At 37.1% G+C, this 22,218-nt stretch overlaps 1 protein-coding gene across 3 annotated transcripts in view; it reads right to left on the bottom strand.

The window, feature by feature from the left end:
• Window positions 1–22,218, bottom strand: part of EIPR1 (EARP complex and GARP complex interacting protein 1) — a 145,943-nt gene that overhangs the window by 104,969 nt on the left and 18,756 nt on the right. For all 3 annotated transcript variants that reach the window (XM_075086893.1, XM_075086890.1, XM_075086891.1), the window contains exon 3: window positions 20,000–20,132. In XM_075086893.1, coding sequence (XP_074942994.1) covers window positions 20,000–20,132 — 133 coding nt within the window. The remainder of the gene's footprint in view (window positions 1–19,999; window positions 20,133–22,218) is intronic.

Below are 22,218 nucleotides of genomic sequence, written 5' to 3'. Positions count from 1 at the left end.
CAAGTGGATTTTGATCCCAATTACTCAGGCCCACATCAGCCATCATTACAGTTCACTGCAGTTCAACCATCTGCCTTTCATTCTTCTGGCACCACTTGCTGAATAAAACCTACCATGCCACTGAAGTAGGCTCTGACATATATAACAACTGCAGTCTTGACCTGTCAGAAGCTTACAGCAGTCACCCAAAGCAGACCAGATCCAGCTCTGCTCAGTCCTCCCTAATTATATCACTTCACAAAGCATTTTAATCTTTGTGTTCATTCCTTCTTTTTGGTCTTTCTTAACTAAACACATATTATAAATCACTCTTGATTGTTTTTCCCTCTCCTAAAAGAATATATTAGGCCAGCTATTGCTAGCCTCCTGTTCTCTTTTGAATCATTTCAAAACACATTTTATATGTAAGTTAGTAATTCAATATTTTAAAATTAATTTTCTGTAATCAATAGCTATACACATCAGATGGTGGTATCTACAGGAACGATGTTTTCATTTTACTTTATGCTGCCATTCTACTTCATTCCCCTGTGTTTAACCTTGAAACCCAAATGACAATGGTTCCTACATCACTGTCTGCAGACATTCACACTGAAGCTGGAGGAGCTGAAGTATCAGTGCCTGACAGGGTTTGCTCTTTGATCAGCTCAGGTGGTGCAAAGCCAGCTGGCTGCAGTTATTCTGTTGCCCAGGGAACAACAACTGAAGTGTATACTTCCTAAATCTGCACAGGAGGCCCTTCTGCAGCATTGCCACAGCAGTTCTTGCTGTGCAAGCCTGAAGTGGTGAAGCTGCTATAGCTACAGCCCAGCTGGTGCCCATTAATGCTCTCAGTATGACAGGAACAAGCAGGTAGTGTTCAGAAGCCGCCTCCTTACCATTGACAGAGTTATCACTCTTCCTTATTAATGAATGTAAGCATCCTTCTCCTAGTTTAATAAAATGGAGAAGTAATACCCAAAATGATTCAAGTATGCATCTTTTTTAAAAGAATAACCTTGTAGCCTTTCTAGTCAATTCATAAAAAGATAAACCATATTCCATTTATTCAACATGTCCTTCACAGGCAAAAGAAGAGGGGGAGGAAACAACACACCATTCTTTTTCTGGGTTAAGAATTTAACCTTTTGTGCTAAAAGCCTGGGTAGTCTTTCATTTTACATTTTTCTGAAATACACGGGATGAGATATATGTAGGAATAAAGAGTTGTAGGCAGTTTAATTTTTCTTTTCATCACTTAGATCCACTTTGTAGCTACCAAAAGACAGCATTTGATTTTTTTAAAATATAACACGGAAATAGAGCAGAAACATAGTGCTGCAGCTTGCTCTGTATCCTAATAACAGTATGTTTTCAAGTGGAGCTGAAAGCAGAATTATTTAGTAGAAAAACAGTAAATGCAACAGTCTAGATACATTTCGAGCACACGACATCTTCCATACTTAGCTGTTGTCTCATTACTCCAACACGTGGAAAGCACTGCACAAACAGCAGCCTTCTTGTTAGCTTGCAGATCACAGGTGACCATAAATTCACATTTACTGCACACCAATACAACACAGATACAGCTTAGGTCTCTAGACAACAGGCTCCTATGTTTGCACTGCATATATAGATGTCTCAGGAGGTTTTTAAAACCTCACATGCTGAACAGTAATGCAGAGAAAATTAAGAGTATGTGATGGTGTGGGGTATGACACGGAGAGATGGGTAAACCCATCATGATATATAGAAACAGGAAACAGAACACGCAGAAAGCAGGCAGTCAGCAGGCTGAAAAATTGGAGAGGGCATAAATTGCACTTTATTTATAGTCTGATGTTTCTTATACTATCCAGAGATGATCTGAGACAATGTTCCGGCACATACCTTTTTTGGGGGTATATGCTCTGCAGATATATATCTATTTGAGGGAGCTCAATATTTACTGACTGCATGTCTGGAACTCTGCCATATGGGGACAGCCCAAGTGAAGAACTGCAACCGCCGCTGTATTGATGAGCTGAACTTTGCTCTTCAGGCAGAATTTGGCTGCAACACTGTAAAAGCTGCTCGGCAGCACAAATAGGCATGCTTGCTTTCTGGCACTTCACGTGACCAGATCTCATAAGTCACAACGACTTATGGCTTGTTTGATACCTCAGATATATCTCTCTAGGTGTTTTAACAGAGTACAGAAGAATGGAGAAACTAGCACTAACTACACACTTTTGTTTGTTAGTGACAATCTTCCTGCTATTGTTACTACCAGCACACCATAACTGCAACAGCGGGAGCCATAGAAGAAGCAAGGTGTCAGCTGGCTATACAAAAAAGATTGTGAGATTTAACCCTGTGCTGAGGAGAGCAGCACAATACACCAATAAAAGCCAATGAACCATATATACATGTCGGCTTCCATCATCACTACAACTACTGAAGCTGAACACTATTATCAACATTGATACTTCTACACACAAAAACAAGGGCAAAGGGAAAGCAGAGTCTCATGGAGGCACTCACTTCCATCAACAAAGCAGCCATGGCAGCTGTCAGTTAAGTAGGGCTAGATGACAGCAATGCACTAAGGCTCCCACTTGACACTTCATGAGGTATTAACACACTATTCTCCTTAACAAGTTAATGGGAGCTGCAAACCACCTATCCCCCAGTCAAATCAGGCACCTCACTAGACAGTTGCACATGCAATGTTCTGTTTAAATAACCTTTAGCATTCCCATTTTATTCCACAGGAGTTCCAAAGACAAATACAATGACTTGACAGTTCATGGAAACCTACTTCAAACAGGAGAAATGTCACTATATCCAATGCAAACTGTTTATGTGGCTGCCCCAACTTTGCTGGTTCAAGTTATAACCACTAGCACTAGTTCTAACCACAGCTTGACTTGAAAAGGTGGGTTCACTACCCCTTACACCAGCCTTTCACATTCTCCCCTTCATACTTTACCTCAACAGACACATAGAAGTGTGGCCACTCTATGGACACACACAAACTTTCTTCCAACAATGACCTGGGATTCAGAGCTTAGATCTGGGTTATAAACTGCTTAAATCTTTACCTTATCTGTCCAATTTGGGTAGCTAACTTTCAGATGTGCTCACACATCAAGCATAAATAGTTAATGAAAGAAAACGATAAACAACTAGTAGCTAGATATACTATTGTTTGATGTCTGGTCATGAAGTCAGTTACAACTGCTGTGATAAGAAAGCTGGTTTTACTAGTACAGGAAGTTAAAGTTACTTGTGCAGGGTGTTTTGTTTGGTTTTTGGGTTCTGTTTGTTTGTTTGAAGTTGAATCCTACTTACCTGACACCTCAACATATGAACAGCTAGTACATCCAAAAAGTAGAGAGAAAGATAAAGAATAAATATTTCCCTATGCTAGTCACCAGTTTTCTCAACTTGGGGCATTCACACAATACCTGCTGTTGGCAGCTGTCTGCTAATGACTAATTCAGTTTTCCTCATTTGTTTACAGCTCAGAAGTGCTCAAAGGACAGAAACCCCATTATAAGTTTTTTATTGAACTAGAGTGGAGAAAAAAAAAATACAGCTTTTCCCTAAAAGCTTATAATCTAAATAGAAAAAACATGAAAATATAACCAAATAGAAACAAACCCATAAAAGCCTTTGTGGTTTTTTTAAGCTCTCTAGCCATCCCATAGTGAAATCTTCTGCTTAGAGATAGAATACTATCTCTTTGTGAGTACTGACCAAATATGCTTTATATTTCTTCCAAATGCACAATATTATTGGGATGTACAGTCTCACTGGGATCAGAGAGGCAAGGATGAATGCAGGCTCTTTAAGAAGGACGGATCTGAAAGGTGAAAGAGAAGAATTGTCTTTATGAAAAACAGCAACTAAAATGTATGGAGCTCTGTGGAGTGAAGGATAAGAGCCAACTGAGAGTTTATGGCTTAGGATTAGAAGGCAGACCTATGTGGCAACATTGCAGTGGGTGTCTGCCGCAGGAAGGATGAAGTAAAAGATAAGACAACATTCAGACAACAAGGAGGAGTTTCATGTTCATACGTCCTGGTCCTCATGTGGGACTTAAATCACCTCAATGTCTACTGAGAGGAAATGCAGCAGGATACAGTAGGTTTCTGTAATGCATTGATAGTAACTAACACTGGCAATCATCGACACAACAATGGGGAGGCATTCCACTCTTACAAATATCAAAAGAACTGGTCAGAGATGTAAAGGTTGGGGGAATTCTGGGCTACAAAAATCGTGAGATGGAGTTCAATTTATTCCCAGACATGAAGGAACGAGGCAAACTGCAGCATCACACATTACCCTGGGCTTAAAGAGAGCAGACTTTGCCTCATCAGGGATCAGCTTCAAAGAATCCTATAAAAGACAGTCCTAGGGAGAAAAGAGACCCAGGGGAGCAGGTTGATTTTCAAGTTTTACCTCCTCCAAGCTCAAGAACAGCCCATCCAGATGAGTAGGAAGTGAAACAGAATTGGCAGGAGTCTTGCATGGGTGAACAAGGAATTTCTGTCTAAATTCAAACATAAGAAGAAAGTGTACAAGAGGTGAAAGAAAGTACAGGTGACTTGGGAGGAACATAGAAACAATATCTTACTACACAAGAATGTGGCGAGGAAGCCAAAGCTTATCTAGAGTTGAATCTGGCAAGAGACAAAGGTCAACAAGAAGGGCTTCTACAGATATATCAGCAGCAAAGGGAAGACCAGAGAAAATGTGGGCCTGTTGCTGAATGGGGCAGGAGACCTTATGACAGAGAGCAAAGGAAAGTCCAAAGTACTAAACGTTTTCTTCCCCCTGGTTTTTACTACCCTTGGGACTCAGGGACCCCAGGTCCCCAAGACCAGTTGAAAAGTCTAGAGCAATAAAGACTTATCCTCCATAAGGAAGCATTAAGTCAGGTAGTACTTAAACAAGTAGGACCTGAGTGGATGTATCCACAAGAGCTGAGGAAGCTGGCCAATGTAATTATGAGGCCACTTTCAATTATCGTTGAAAGGTCAGTGATGGGGAGAGGTTCTTGAGGACTTCAAGAAAATAAGTGTAATTCCTATCTTTAAGGTGGACAAGAAGGACAATCTACAGCCTTCCCTCAGTCCCTACGAAGGTGACAGATTAAGTGAACCTGGAAAACATTTCCAAACACAAGGTGACTGGGAATACCCAGCACAAATTTATGAAGGTGACATCATGCCTGACCAACATGATTGCATTCTGCAATGTAAATTAAATTGAAAATACAGGCTCAGTAAACATGGGGAGAGTAGTTGATGTTGCTTACCTTAATTTTAACAAACCTTTGGTACCGTCTCCCATAGCACCCTCAGAGACAAGCTGATGAAGCACAGGCTACATACGTAAGTTGACATTGTGGTGGGCTGAAAAGTGGCTGAACTGCCATTCTCAAAGGGTTGTGATCAGTGGCATGAGGCGTATCCCAGGGACTGACAGTGGGGCCAATACGGTTCGGCATTTTCATTAGTGACCTCAGAGAACCTCCAATGGACTGCAACAGGCTGGAGAATTGGACCAACAGGAAACTTGAAGTTCAAATTGAAATGCAAGGCCTTGCACCTGGGGAGGAATAACCGCTCCAGTACACACTTGGGGCTGACCGGCTGGAAAACAGTTTCCTCTTAAAAAACACTCACAAAAGTTAAGAGAATTAAGGTTTTAAACTATCACTAAAAATTAGGAAAAATAACTCAAATTATAATAGTCTTCAAAATATGGTAATATGTTTTCACATAAACACTGAAGAGAACAGAATACACTTTAGATTTCGTGTTACCAGATTACTAGATTGAATTCCAGATTTGCTACTTCATCAAAAAAATTATCGATTGGCTAAATATTTAAGACATGGTTAGGAGTTGAACTGTGGTGTTGATATAAGTCAGGAGGAGAAGAAAAAAGAATTAAAAATAAAACCTTTAGTGTTCTTTTAAGAGTCTATCATGCAAATGACTCTCCTTCATTATCTCCAACTTTCCAAGATTGGATATGGGGAAGCTAAAGCAGGCTATCTTTCTACGGTAGAAAGAGGGCCGCAGAAAATGGAATGCAAAAGAGGTGAAGTCATAAAATGTACTAACGTTTACTGGAAGAAACTTGCACAGTATACTTGGCTTCATTTGCATGATTCATGAATAACTCTGAGGTCTAACACAAGCCAGAGAAAAGCAAGCTTCTAATTTTCACTTGTTAAAACAAATTAGTTGGACAAGAATGCCTAAACACTTGCAATAAGACCTTATGTGTATCTGCAAAGTGTTATTTACTGCAACAATAGCATTGACTGGAGATGGAGAAAGAATACGTTTTTTTTCAGTGTATTATACTAGTTCCGTTCAATATTTGAAAGTTTAGAGTTAAAAAGTGACTCAAAATTGGAGAAGAAAAACAGTTTTTTCTTGTTCTACTCTCAGAAAAAAAAAAGGGGGGGTGAGGAAAATGAAACCTTCTAACGAAGAAAGACAGAGCAGCCTGGTAATTCAACAGATTCTCTCCCAGCAACAGTTCTAATTCAGAAGCATTTTGTCCACTTTCTGTATTTTAGAAGCACTCTTTTCAATATCACGACCATCCTGTAATACTTCAATTTCAGTAATTTTCTCTCCCTCTTCTTTCTGACATTAGTTCTATTTTGCTTCATAGCACAAACATTACAATTATCCTGATACTGGTTGTCAAAGATTAAATCCTAAAATCAAGGGATAACAAGCATCTGTGCTTTGAGTTAATTACATTACATAGCCTCCCCCGGTTCTTACACTTTTCCCTGCATATCTGCTCTTACACACTGGCTGAGACAGTACTGAACTTGACTTCTACAGCAGTCTTACGCATGAGTAAGATTGTAGCACAGACTAAGGTAATACAGCTATGTTAACTTGTCATTTGGACTGAAGTCAACAGACATTTACACACAGAGGCCTTCAGACTTGAACAGCAATTAATGTGGAACAATTTCTCAAACTCTTCATCACTTCTGTAGTGGTTTTCCATCATATGGATCAGACAGTCAATCATGTCACTTAAAACCTTATCAAAGAGTAGTGTTCCTTTCTAAGTACAAGTTACGTATAACAGCTACAATTCCTAGAAAAACAAGTACAAGCACCAAAGAACACTAGGAGAACACCAAGCATATTTACTCCTTCCCTCAAACTATGGGAATAAACCTTCTTCTGTACACCATGCCAGCACAGCTGAGAAAAGCAGTGGCGAATATTTAGAGACGCATTCATTCTCCCTCCCCATTTTAATGGCTGTAGCATATCACATAGCTGTGCCAATGATTTCCCTACACGGAGTGTTTTCACTACAGCAAAAGAAAGTGAAACCAGAGAAGTCAGTGTGACCTGCTGTCTTCAATACTAAGCAGTTCAGAGCATCACCAGCAGCATTTCCAACACCCTTACTGATAAATTTTCTCTGCAAGAAGTTGTTTTATACACAAGTTTACTGTGCAATAAGTGCAATAGACCAGACAGCCATAACTCATAGCAGATTTAATGTTTTAAATTAATGAATTTAAAATGCAAACTTTTTTTTTTTTTTTTTCTTCCATTTTCTTCAAAATTAAATAGCCGTTTCTGTTTGTATGTATGGATATTCCGGATCTACAAACCCAAACTATTTATATTGAGTCTTCATAACTGCTGCACAGTGGCATCTATCTTGTTTGGAAAAAGAAAACAGGAAAAACAAGATGTGTGTTTGCACACACGCCTGCCTGCACGTGTAAAGTTGCAGATAACAGCCTTCTCCATCTGCTCTTTCTTTTGCCCTCTGGTGGCTTTGTATGTCCCTACATATAATGGAAGATTGCAGAACCTGTTTTTCTAGTTGAAAAACATTTTTGCACTGGGAAAATAAATTACTTTCCCTATATATTTCCATGGACTTCTTAGGAGAAGCAGGGGCAAGAAAATACACAGAAGATGACAGCAACATAGAAAATTATTTTTCAAGTATTTAATTTCAAAATGGTCTGGGAAATGTTTTTAACCAACTTTAAGAGTGATGCTTCCATTAGTCACCCATTTTACACATGGAATCTTGTTGCGTTGGTAACAATCTGACTTAAAAAAATAAATCTCAGTATTGTTGTGCTTGATAGAGATTTTGCTTTTAAATTTCATTTTCCTCTTCCTAGTGAGTAGAATTCATCCAGCTTTATCCCATGGATTTAAACAAAGGATTTATCTGAAAGGCTAGAGTTAAAAACAGAAGAGACATTCCACCCTAATCTCCCCAAATAGAGTTATTAGTGTCTCAGAGTCAACTCCTAGCCTTACAGGAGTTGACACTTTCAGGTAATTCCACGCCATGCCAAAGCTGAGAACAACTGAAGGACCCCAGAAAACTTGGTGGTCAAAAAAGTGACAGATGAGCTTCTCTGGATATAAAAGTTAGTTAATACATGTAGAGAAAAAACTTTTAAGCCATCCCAACATGATGCTGCACTCAGAGCCAGTAGTTATAACTCAGAAGAAAGCTCTTTGTGTCAAGACTGACAGTTCTCTTGACCTAATGCGCAGCAGTAGCTATGAAAGCCAGCAAAACATTGGGCATCCTTATAAAGGGCAATGAAAATAAAATAGAAAGGATTGTTTCACGGCCCCATAAAAACTGGATATGACCTTATCTCAAATGGAGAAGGCAATGCTGGTGTTTGCATCTAAAGAAGGGCATAGCAGAGATGGAGAAGGGCAATGTAAATTAAGACAATGAAACAACTGTCCTGCTAGCAGCTCAACAGATTGGGACTATTTTATTCAGAAAGAAAATGCCTTGGGAAGAACATGACAAGTTTGCAGAAAGACAAAAGCAGTGGCAAGATGAAAGAATTGCTATTACAGGCCAAATCTTGCATCTTAGTTCTAAGTGGCACTCACTGAAACAGTACAAGGTAAGTTTAAAAAGAAAGGGTGGGGAGTTGGCCAGTGAATAGTGGTCTGAAAATTGACGTTACAAGAGTTTGTAGCAGACGGCAGTCTCAGTTAGTTCAAAAAGGGATTAGAGACCTGCCTATAAACCTGTCTACACTGTTCTACATAGGATCTCCTGTTGCTGTGGGAGTCATAATGCTGATACAGATGAACCAATCACTGGTCTGATCAACAGGTTGGCACTACTCCATTTGGAAGGAAAAAGGAAAGGTAGCTCTTATATACTTAATTTTCACAGAGATAGCAGCATGAGGGTAAAACACCTTGCTGCACCTCACCGATCCACTCCATATCAAAAACAACTCACACTAACAAACAAGAGGTAGTTGTTTTCCACCCACCTCTGTGGGTTTTCCACCAGAACTGATAGTTATGTCCAAGAAAATTTTTAATTCTATACAGGCAAAGGTTATCCTGAAAAATCTAGTCAGGGTAAGTAGGTTCCCTTTCCTCCTGATTTATTTTGAAGATAAGTAAGAATGTATCTCAGCAGCTCTTCATCCGCTCCTCTCAACCCCTAAAGCAGAAATGGATGGCAATTAGTACTAGGTTTTGTGATAACCAGTTGTTAAACAAGCCATATTTCAAAACAAGAGGAAGGCATAGACAGGGAGTGAAACACACGGATTAATTTACAGCACCAAAAGACATTCTTACTTTTCCCAACAGTTTAAGTAATCTATTACTACGTTCAGGTGAACTGCAAATAATCCCATTATTATAGAGGAGCATGAGATGGAGAATACTGCCCATGCACTGTAAAATGCAAATTTTAATGGAAAAGTGTACTTTATTTAAAATACCTCCAAGGTTTTTTTTAGTCAAAGCTAAGTAGCTGCTCAGTAAAAACAGAAGTCTGAAAACAGACTTATCAATAGCCCTTCCTTCATCAGCACACATCCTGGAACAACAGTTTCACTGGTTATCTAGTCATCAAGACAAGATCTGATTTAAGGGGGAAATGCTGAAAGGATCTGAGCAAAAAATACGAAGGTAACGGAGGGGACACGGACACACGACATCCACAATGATGACCCTGTTTTTCCTTTCACAGACTGATATGATGTTTTAGATTTAAGCAGTTCTGCAATTGACTGCAATAATACTTCCCTCTTTGAAAAAAATATTTAGATTCATTACCAACAAATGTGAGCCAGAACAGATAAAATGGCCTACACTGATGTCATCAGTACAACAGATGCTTATTAACATAACAAGTCTGCCTAAGAATCTGCAATAGTATGTAAATGAAAATTTATTACATAGGTATGCATGTATACCGCTCAAAGTACAAATGACAAATTATCACATGGCATGGCTACTTCATATTTTTTAAAAATTTCAAAATAACGGAAATAATTTCCTTTGCATCTGTGAAACTGTGATATAACCATGATGCACCAATTTTGAAGGGACTCTTATTTGCAGTGTTGAATTTATCAAAACCCTAGGCTTTAGAGCATCAGGGCTTACGCCTTCTTGAGGAGCCATCTTCCTGACTGTAAGCAAGTTTATTTCACAAGTCAGAAAGTGGAATTTAAAAATCACTAATGCTTTTTGGTTGTTCAAACTGCTAAAATTGGTAATAGGAGTTTAAATAAAAAATTTAATATGCTTCTAGACCTCCACAGGAATAAACTGATCTTATGCAAATTCAGAAATAAAAATCTTTCAAAAGGTATAACTTTTTATCAGAAAATTATTTTAAAAATGCAGCTAGAACAAATATAACAAATATTACAAATGCAAGATGGAGAAAACTAGGAATAAAAGTCCTAAGTCAAATGCTTGGTACGATATACTGATATACCACTAGGATAAAATAATTTTAAATCTGTCTGTACACTGCCACCAGACAGATATGTTAGTCACGTTAGTACAGCAGTAAGTGTAGTTTCAGGTAGAACATACAAGTTAAACTGTTTAAATGTTCACTTTTCCTTCACCTGATGGTGCATTTCCATCAGCAGTTGAGAGTAATTTGATGTTAAGGGGCATTTCAACATTTTAGGGCTGAGTTTCCTGCTAATACTTTTCTTCATAAATGATTTAAGTATCACCTTCATGAACTACTACTCAAGACACCCAAAGAACAAGTTGTCAAGTATTCTTCCTAATGTTTTAGAGATCTGTCATTGTCAGTAAAAAAAAAAAAACAACACAACAAATCTATCAAAAACACACACGTCTTTCGTTTCATCCCTGCATTTCCATGTTTACCTGTACATAACACGTCATGCATCCTCTGTTCCCACAGAAATTTTTAAGAAGAAAACCCTAAGAGTAACCAATGAGCATTCTTCTCCAAGCAGCACGCCATACAGCACTCTGAAAAACTGCTTTCCTTCAAAATAGCTGTCAGTTTTTAATTGTCATTGATGAGACTGAGTTCACATGCTTCACAGATGACAGAAGTATCATACAGCACATGACACCAGCATCTTTCCTCAGAACTACCTATGGTTTCAGTGTCACCAAGAACAAGAGACATCAGCTTTTTTTTAAAAAAAAAAAAAAAAGCACCAACTTATTTCTCTCAAAGTTCTGCTGAAGATCATTCAGTTATTAAAAGTGTGGGTAAAAGAATCACAAGCAACTCCTAAAACAATTCTTCAGTATATTCTATATAATTTAGTGACATTTGTATTTAAAATTTGAATTATTCCCTTTTAATAGGTAAAGGTATGAACATTTCTTAAACCTCAGATTACTCAACCTTCCTATAAACTCAGAAATGACCATGCTGGCAAAGAGCTCTGGCCCACCATCTAATTCAGAATTTGGCACCTGAACGCAGCTAGAAAAAACTGTGCTTTTCAGAAGCAAGAGCTCCAAGATAAATTAGACAATTATCATCATTAGACAAATGAACGTGTGCACCTAATATTCAGTAATTAAACATTCACTTCAAATTGAGAAGTGTAAAGCTTTCTTTTTAATTCATCAGCATTCTTTAAGACATACCTGCACAATGCCTAGCAATCCTAATCACAACATGACCACTAGACTCTGTATAAATGCCATATAAAAGGATAACTCTGTTCCAAAATATCCTCTACTCTAGAGGCACCAAATTGTCGTTGAAATTATTTCTGTCAGTTTTGTGGAATATGCTGCACAACAGAACCACTATACCATTGAGATCAGCCAAACAGAAAATCTTGATCATTAAATAAAGGTATGAAGATATATGTATCTTTATCATGACCTCTAATTTCTGAAGTACTTGCATTCTGCACCCTGTACCCTGTTGCATCCTGCAACACATTCTCCAAAACAAACAATATGTTTATTTTATAACAAACTGCAATGGATAACCATGACAGATATTTTATTTTTTGGCAACTCAAAGTCAGGTACAGTTCTCCAGCCCTGAGGCCAGCTAGCACAGTTAAGCCCCCCCCCCCCGTCTTTTTTTTTTTTTTCTTCTCCACAGGATAAGCTGAAAGGAGGCAGCTACACTCAAACTGCTCATGATGTTCTTGGACTACCTCTGGGCATCATTGCCTGAAAGTGCTAGGTGGCCCACACCAAAACTGCACAGGGAACATCCGAGCAGTTTAACAGTATGCCCTATTGCCAGTCAGCCCCTAGGTCAATGCCATGGCTCTGCTCAAAGTTACTGGAATACATCTAACCTCAAGAATATCAGTCTAATATCCTGAGACTATTTATTTTACCCTATGGGTTACAGCTTCCAGCAAAAATCATCATTATAGCAATACCGATGCAATCAGTAAAACCAAAAGCAGCCAGCTGCCTGATATCAAAGACTGGTTATTCAATGTTAAGATTCTTGCAGTCAGCAGGCTTTACCCCTCAACAAGCTAGCGGCTAAGGGTCGCTTTGTCCTTAAATAATTTTCAGTGTTGATACAGCTCACACACACACACACTTGCCACACCTGTTCCCACCCTGCTTGACATCATCAGGTAAACGATTCCAAACATGAGACTTCAATGTTATTTTTTGTGGCCCATTATGTCCCATTTCAATTTTCAAGTTTTCAATTACAGAAGGGTACTCTTGTGGCTGAGAAAATGCTCTTACAACCCAATTCACAATTGCATAGACAACCAGCATAAACACCTTGTTTAGTTTGCAGTTTGAAACAGTATAAGGAGAAGTTGAGGTTCATCTTACAGCCGAAGCAAAGCTAGAAGACTCAACAATTTCAGAATCAACAGATAATTTCATAGCAGATAGCACGGAAAGGTGGAAGAACATAAGGTCTCAGTAAAGTAGGGGGATTTGCCGTACATAAAAAGGAAAGAAAATGTAAAATAGAAACCACTAATTTAAAAAAGCAAACAAAAAAAAAAAAAAACCACCAACCACACTAACAATGAAAAAAACAGAACAGGCAGACATTTAGTCACAACGACATTGAGTCCCTGCCTCAGAAGTCCATTCAAATGGCTTTCTTACTTCCCTTCCGGTAGTCTGAAACTTCAGCAATACTGAGACAGTATATGGAACGTATTCCAGTGGGTCTAGGGCTTTGTCAAGTTTTCAGTGTTCTGGTTCCCAAGTGACTCCACTCTAGTGTGAGGTACAGGTTTTTGGCATTTCACCTTATCACAGCAAAACATTTATCCTAGTGTAGGCTAGGATGCTCTTCTGAATAGTGAAGTAAGGCTTCTTTCAAACTTTAAATAGTGATACACACATTAAATTACTTTCTCCTTAGCAGGTGAATAAAGGTCTTGGATGACTACCGATTTCTTGCACATTTGAAGACTAATTTACCTTCATTTTAAAAGTTATACTATATTTAGTGTACTATTCTTCTCATTGGTTTATATCATTATTTGGAGGGTACATTCTTGACCCCCACCCCACCCCATCATCATTCTTTTCTGATACTTAAAAGGGCATTTCTACTAAGATGCTATAATCTCCTTAATTACTCTGTCACCTTTTTTATTGACGTTTTTAAAAGTGTCACTCCTGTCACATTTTAAAAAACCTAAAAAATGAATAGTCAATTGACTACAGCTAGTCAGAATAGCAAAAAAGAAAGGTGTAAAATTCCTAAAATTCTTCTGACAGGGATCTTCCACTAAATACAGCATTCTCCCATTTATTTCTGGGCCACTGTGAAGCAAACGATTTGATTTCTGTTTTCTTGAACATAACTTTAAGATATTTATTAATATCAGAGGCAAAGAAGCAGACGTAACTTTTCAGAGATTAATTATTAACTAATTATAATGCAACTGCGGTACTCTAGCTTATTGCCACCTTTATTATAATCACCCAAACCCTCTGTACATTGTACCCTTCTCTCAACAATCCGTCCTTCTAGCTTTTTTTTAAAACCTAATCTATATCATACTGAACTGTAACAATTCAATTCAACTTCTAAAACTCTAAGACTACCAAATTCATTTTTTCCCCTTAATTCTTACCTACTTTAAAACTGTCAGTAGCAACCTTATCCTGTTCAAGAAAAAAGAAAGCCCACCCTCATTTTAAATCAGTTGACTTGCCACAACAGAGGGGAAAAATGATGCATTAATATGTCACAAAACTGACTAACAAAGCATAAATTAATCTAGATTAATTTTACAAAGTCTTCTTTTCCCCCAGCCCTAAGATACAAATATATTAATCCTTCCCCCGCCTTAAACCTAGCTTCTTTCACATATTTATGCACGTTTCTCCCTTCACTTAAGGAATCTGGGATAAAATAGAGCATTCCTACTTCCTACAATGCTCACAATACCAAATAGCTGCCAAACATATTTCCAAAACAAAAAAAAAATTAACTCAGTGTAATGACTGCCTAAAATAGGTGGCTCAAGTGTCAGGGATTTTTATTTATTTTAAATCATGGATCTGAAGGATCCAATTATGTTTCTAAAACAGGGAAGCCACTAGGTTCACAGGTTGCTATGCTGGTATCTCTCCCTCCACCACCATAGAGTTTGTTTAAAAACCCTAGGAAATCTTGTTTATTTATTAAAACAGAGATGCAAATCTAAACTTAGAAAACATTGCCTGTTACTAAATAGGTTTTAATGTTTTATCACGCTTTGACTACAGCCAACTATCATTTGAATATGAGACAAGCAATTCTTAATGGCAAAGGTGGCAAAAAAACAAATAGCAGAAGAACATCACCTCTGATCAATTACTAGATCTACCAAGTACACATCTTGTTTATTAGCCACATGAGCTGAACAGGAATGGTCTTTAATACATTTCTTGAATACAATATCGCTGAGTATGTTAGAAATGTGTAGTATAGGCAAGTACTATGCCTCCAGCAGAGTACATTTCTGATCTTTGCTGACAGACAAGATTACACATAACTAGTAAGTCTATCACTTTATAATAAAATCATCTTCCTATAACATCAGCAGTAGTAATATAAAATTCCCTAAGTGACATATCCATCATTGGTGGGAAGGGGGACCACTATAATTGAGGCAGGAACTGAGTAGAGTAAGTTTTCCCTTTGCAATTACACAATTTTTCAAAATCGGTATTTTTATTGTGTGTGCATGGAGAGGGGTGGAGAGATCGTTGCACAGTTTTGTCTTAATATAAAGACAAAATGGCCTAGAAAATGGAATTTCTGGTTAATATCCAGACATGTATTTGCTCCAATGCTCTTGGAACCAATATTGTACTAGTTAATATCACCATCCAGAATGAAAAGATACAAGGCTTTTTAATGATGTAATGTCAAAATTAGAGAGTCAAGTAGTAAATACTGATGCTAACAAGAACATGAGTTTTCCTGGGTTTTGACTTGAGAGAAAGGAAGGGGTTTTTTCCTTTTTAAAACCTACTTATATAATGCTAACCTAATAAAGCATCTTGAATATAAGAATACAAGGCATCATTTAAATTAACTTTATTCATTGTTTAGAGAACACAGTTCCCAAACTGCATATTCAAGGATTTAAATTTCTCCATGACTTTTCAGTAGAAAGTTATCTAAGCCACCTTATTTTCCTTTTTAAGGAAGTTACTTTTCTTGAAAGCATAAGACTTCAAAGAGACGATAGAATCAATATGCTAGTAAAGAGCAAATATTCTGACAGGCTTTATGTAAAAGGGCAGTAACTCTTATTTGACCCAGCTGCCAAAAATAAGAGTGAAGAGTCTGCCTTCAATTTTTGAAATATGCTGCATTGGTACTTGTGACAGATGTTGCGTAGAGTTGGGTCACTTGCTAGTTTATCCATTTACTCAAAACAGCCCTGAATTTGTCAGAAGTCAGCACTTAAAATAATCTAGTGGACAACAAGGAAATTAATTTTCACTGACATAGATACCTAGTTATTATGTTAAGGTTTTTCACATGACTTTGCTCTTCAGGAGGTGTACCAATAAATAATAATAATAAATGATAACAATAATCTACATTTGAAGTTCTACTTCCTTATTCCTCTTTCACTTATATGTGTCAAGGACAAGTAAAAAGATTTCACATATCCATGAAGGCCGGGGGGGGGGGGGGAAATTGTAAATGCCCCAGAGAGGGGTAGATTGTTTCTCCATTAGTATCAGTCCTTTTGAAGGAAGTTTCCTACCTGTATGATTCAGGGGAAAAAAGCCTCACTTTGGAAGCAGATGCTGTATATACATTGTATATACATCAGGAGGAACCTCCCCCATACATACATACATATCCACACACATGAAAAAAAGCTTCCGATCTGTAAAATCCCACACCATCATGCTTAGAAGTAGCTAAAATGCCGCCTTTGAAGGAAAAAAAGAACAAAACCCAAACATAGTAGCTTCTCCATCCAAAAGGATCTTTCAACTTCTAATTAAGAGCCCTGTTACATCAATCCAAGGCCTCTCTCAACCAGAACAGTAAAAGCTTCCGAAAATTATTTTATCAGCATCCTTCTCAAACACACACAGAGGGCTTACAATTTTCCATTCAATTCTTGACCCCACAAATAATCTACCATTACCAGCTGAATACGAGCATCCGTTTCCTTCATTCAATTCTTAGCACTCAGCAGAAATTAAAAAGCTTTGCATATTACATGATTTTGCTAAGTTTTATCCCTACAAAAGAAAACAGAAGCAAATAACATCAGATCCCTTGTATTTCAAAATATACAGCAAGACTGCTAGTGTTGCCTTTGACTTTTTGAGGCAGTAGTATTAACTGTCAAAAAAAAAAGAGTTTGAATGTCTCAATATTACAGGGGATGATAACTGGATACTGCGAAAAGATTTTTCATTGCATTTTAAAAATATGGTATGATTAAAAAAGGAAGACTAGCTGAAATGTGGGGAAAGTGTGTTTTAAAAGAAATCCTGTATCTTGCATAAGTCAGCTCTAGAAAAAGAATTAATCTGTGGTCTGCAAAACAGCAAGCCCAGGTGACTGAAACGCTAAAGCAAATAAACAAATTAAGGAATCAATATTTTTTTTGTATCACTAGCTACAAGATGTTTTTAAAAAGTTAATTGAGACTCAAAATCTTTCTTCAAAGTGGGTACACAGCATTACTTTCAGTTCAACCATTATTATATTCCCCAAACTTCCTATATGGAAGACATACTTCTCCTCTCATACAAAAAACAAAGGAGAGCTGTGAATTAAGTGCTCTTTTGTTTGCACCTACTACATCTGTTTTTCATGAAGTAACATAAGACCTTATTCATACCTTGGTTATGCCAACTGTCTGTAAGTGTGAGAAAGTAAAAGAAAACTCAGTTTCTCTCCCAATATAGAAGAGGAAATGTCAAAGTCTTTTCATGAGTGCTTCACCCTACTCCATTAGCTTACTTCAATGAACTATGAAAGCAAAACGTACATGATTCCTCTCTTCTTCAATGCCACGTTTCACCACTTATTTAAGAAAGTTATTAATAGCTATTAATAATGGACACACATCACATTTCTTCAATCTTCCAATTTCAACAACAGTCAAGATTTGCCAGAAATACTGGGCTCAGACACAAGAGATGGTCACAGTACCTATGTCTGTTCCTGACAATGCCACCTCATTGGACTGGTACTTCAATGAGGAAAATAGTTAAGTCTTTTTTAATTTAAAAAAAAAAAGAAAAAGAAATACATAAAAGTGTTTTAAAGGTTTCAACTACTTCATTTGGTTGAATTACTACTTGAAATAAGTGGTCTGCTAAACTCACTATTCTTCAATATTAGAACCCCATGCTGCGTTTTCTGTTCTATATGTTGCTAGTTTAGAGTCATCAATAGTCATTTAAGAACCAGATCTTGTTTTCTGCAGAAAGTTTATAGCTGATGATTCTAAATGAAGATGCATGAAGTACAAACAATAAAGCTTAATGTTCAGAAACTAGGTAAACTAAGTCTAGAACACAAAGAAGCTAAAATAGAAAACATGCATATGAATTAATAGGTCCAGTAACAGCAGTCAAAAATCTCACAGAAATTTAGAGTGTTTAGATAGAAGCCGAATTTTAGCAACCCCAGTAAGCTCTCTCCCAAAGAGGATTTTCAATTAATATGCATATTGCTATAAGGAAATGCTATAACATGCTATAAGGAACATAAAACAAATATAGGCCTTTTTCATAAAAAGGGTATAAAATTGTTTGTTTTCACCATACTTTCTAGAACAATACTTGAGCTCAAAAATAGATACAAATTAAATAAAGACCAGGTAACATTAAATGGTACATTACATACATGAAATACTGGACTTGATAAGTTATCTTGTACCACCTTGCTGTTCAGTTATGTAGGGAAAAAGAGGTAAACTCTTTAAGAAGTTGTATGCTATTCCATGCAGCACAATACTCTTCAAGAGAAAAAAAAAAATGCAGTCAACTCTGAAAAGCTGAGAAAGAAGCTTAGAAACTCATTTTGGTTTTCTTTAAAGGAGACTTCAGACATCTTTCTCAGATTCTCCACTGAAACTAGCCAGAAAATTACTAAGATGACTTTAGAATTTCAGGCCTGAGTACTGCTTTCTCATTTTCTCCATGGATTGCTGGCAAGGTGAGGAAGTTAGGTCCAGTAAGTGAACCAGAGTGTAAAGAGTAATCAAAAAACAGGCCAATACCATTTCAGTGTTCTATCTTAGTCAAAACACCCACAATCATTTTCAGTTTAGAAAAAAGCTCTTTATTACTCTACTTACCTTCTATAATTGCCTTTAAAAGATTCACATAAGATTTGTGAAAGAAATTAAAATTTTAGCACTTATTTCAATCCAAAAGAACTAGGAGAAACAAGCAACCCTGGAACCTTCTCTCTAACATAGTCACAATGTTGAGCAGCAGGAGTTCACAACTCTACACCTGTCCACAGACGCATGAAGTCTGAAACTCACCACCTTATTCTTATATTCTTGGACTGTATTTCCATGAAAGAATGGATTAATATCTATTGGAAGAAATGATATTTATTCCAATTGACAGCACAGATCTTTTGGTTGCCAGAGAGAAAAAGTAAGTACTCCCTCCCCCAAGTGATGCAAGTGGATCTTTCAAGCCTCGTTACATACAATCTTCACACCTGCCTCACCTAGGAAATACAGAGATCCTTAATCTCAACAGCTGTGCACTTAGGTTACACAAGGAGCACTCCTACTGTTTCTGATGAAATATTTAGATGATAATTTATATTTCTCTGTGGGTGCTAAACATATGACAAGTAATACTATATACGAACTTCACGAGCAATTTTAAAGAGAGCTTGATGCTAGCATGATGCTGTTTTGAAAGACACTTCCACTTTCAAAAGCAAACAAAAAACCAATAAAAAGAATGAATCCTAAAATAACAGGAATATATCTTATTTGCTATGTTTTGTGTTAATCAGGCAAGCAATACTTCTATTTTGCTGCTTTCCTTGACATGAATGCAAAAGTAGACTTCTAACCAAGATGGCCTAAGGATACGAGACAAATGAGGTATAGGTCAAGGTACAACAGATTTTTTGAAAAAATGCCTGTGTTGATAACTCCAATTTAAAGGTTTACACATAGCTAGATGTTCAATCTTTGCACATTGAAAAATATCAGAACACTTCAACAAGTTTACCATTGTCAGAAAGGACTTACTTTTATTGTAGCAGGTTGCTAGTATACCTTTATCTGCAGGACTGGTACTAATGTGCCAAATTTCACCCACTTGATGAAGGAGAACGTTTTTGTTTATAATGTTATTTTCATCATCAAAATCTATGATGTGAATCTGCAAATACAATAAAAGAGAACATCAGGGTTTCAAATGTTTTCCTGTGGGTCTTAATTATACACGATGACTGCACAGAACAATTTAATGAGAATTTTATAACCGATATCTGCTTTAATTAATTGTTATACTAACAATTTAGTCTATCATTGATTTCATGCAGGATATAGTTTTCTACAAAAACACAAGCAATTTCCCTGTTTCAAGGAAATACCATGTTTATTCTTCTGAATTTTGGAACTTCAAGCTTGAAGGTGATTTTTCATTTTATAGCTAATAGTAAATAAGCCACTTGTATTGCAATTCAACATTTCTTACAGCAATAAACAGAAATAACAACATTACAATCCTTAGTCTAAATGTCTGCACCAATTCTGTGTCCAAATCATCGAATTCAGACATCCTATGAAGAAAAAAGGGGAGACAGGGAAAGGACTCTCATTTGAAAAAATACTGTGAAGTAAGAAACTCAAGAGCTCACTTCATCTGTACCAATATATAAATCTGTAATACTTTTTATACGATATGGAAAAACAAAATGTTAAACCGAAAGAAAAAAATAATGTTTAAATATGTAGATAAGATTTTTAGAAGACACACAGCTAGGTTTGCTTTTCGTGATTTTGATCTTTTTTCCTGTTTTTGTTTCTTTTGTGGGGAGCGGAAGGGCTTTGGTTTTTAGCTAGGTCTGCATTACTCTCATTTTTCCTCCCTATTTTCAGTTAGTTGTTTTTCTATAGTTCCCTCAGAAACAGAAGAAATTGAGAAAGATTCTAGCCTGGCACAACATACACAAGTAACTTTACTCACGGGACTAAATTCACTAAGCTCAACAGGGAACAAATAAATTGTAGAAGACCCACAATTTTTATAAAATTGTACCCTCATTAAAAATTCATTGGCAAAGTTGGGTGAAGAATGAAGATAAAAAAACAAGAGACATCCTATCATAATGACTGGATTCAGTCTACTGAATTAACTACTGACTGCAAAAATCTTAGCTACACAGTATTACAGAAAATTTTCCTAAAATACAGAAGCTGCTAAATAGCTCTCAACTTAGTATAAATTGGTAATATTACACACTATTCTTATTTTTTAAAGGGCTGAGTTTACATGTTAGCTTTTTCTTTCTCTTCCTAAGACAGTCATCAGCAATTCCTCCATCAAATATAATGCTGGACCTTCATCACCTGTATTGTTCTTCCACTCTGTCATCCAAGGCCTATAAGCACCTCTGCAGCTGATCATCAAGTTGTCTTTTCAGACTTCGTTTATTTCCCTGAACCTAGAAATCTACCCAGGAATCAGGACACTACCCATCTACCCCACTAACTGCATTAACCATCTTCCTGTCCAACTTAAAGAGTGACCCTCCTGCCTTTCAAAACTCTCCAGAGTAACACATCACTTAGACTTATCTACCGTTTCACTTTATTTTGGCTTTTGTACATTCCCTCTCTGATCTGTTCCCTGTATCCTGACCCAAGAGCTTCTGTTTATACAGAAAACTCTTGCTCATTTCATCATTAAAGATCAGTTTTAACCTCATCCCTTGTTTTGTGTTGTTTTTTTTTTTAATAAAAGTTGAAAAAACAATCTATTCAGCCTTCTATGCTGCTCTAATCAGATATATTTCCATGTTCTGAATAAACTCACAACTCAAACTGTTGACAAGTGAAACAGCTACTTTACAAGCACAGAACTGGAAGGGAAAGATGAGCAGCATATTCACAACTAAGGTAAAACATTTTCAACAGACTCAAGGCAAGAAGAGTAACTCCTGTTGTTATTTTTACACAGCGAGATAATTTCCTTTAGTGTAACAGAAAGGGGATCTCTGAAATTTACTGAACTGGGTATTTAACAGAGAAACAGTGCCATGTAAGGCACACCCAGCTATAAACAAGCACATTTAGCAGATCACACACACACACAACAAAAAAGCGAGGGAAGGCAGCCTTCCATTGGAGTCACTGGAGTCTCCTTTGGCAGCTCAACCCAAGTCCCTGAAGGTGAATCACAAATCTAAATCCCATTTACTACAGTCTCACACATTCTTGACCCATGCTAACCAGGTTAAGAG

The sequence above is a fragment of the Phalacrocorax aristotelis genome, chromosome 3 (genome assembly GCF_949628215.1).
Source record: "Phalacrocorax aristotelis chromosome 3, bGulAri2.1, whole genome shotgun sequence".
In the NCBI taxonomy this organism is placed as follows: Eukaryota; Metazoa; Chordata; class Aves; order Suliformes; family Phalacrocoracidae; genus Phalacrocorax; species Phalacrocorax aristotelis.
This window is presented reverse-complemented; position numbering and strand designations above follow the sequence as displayed.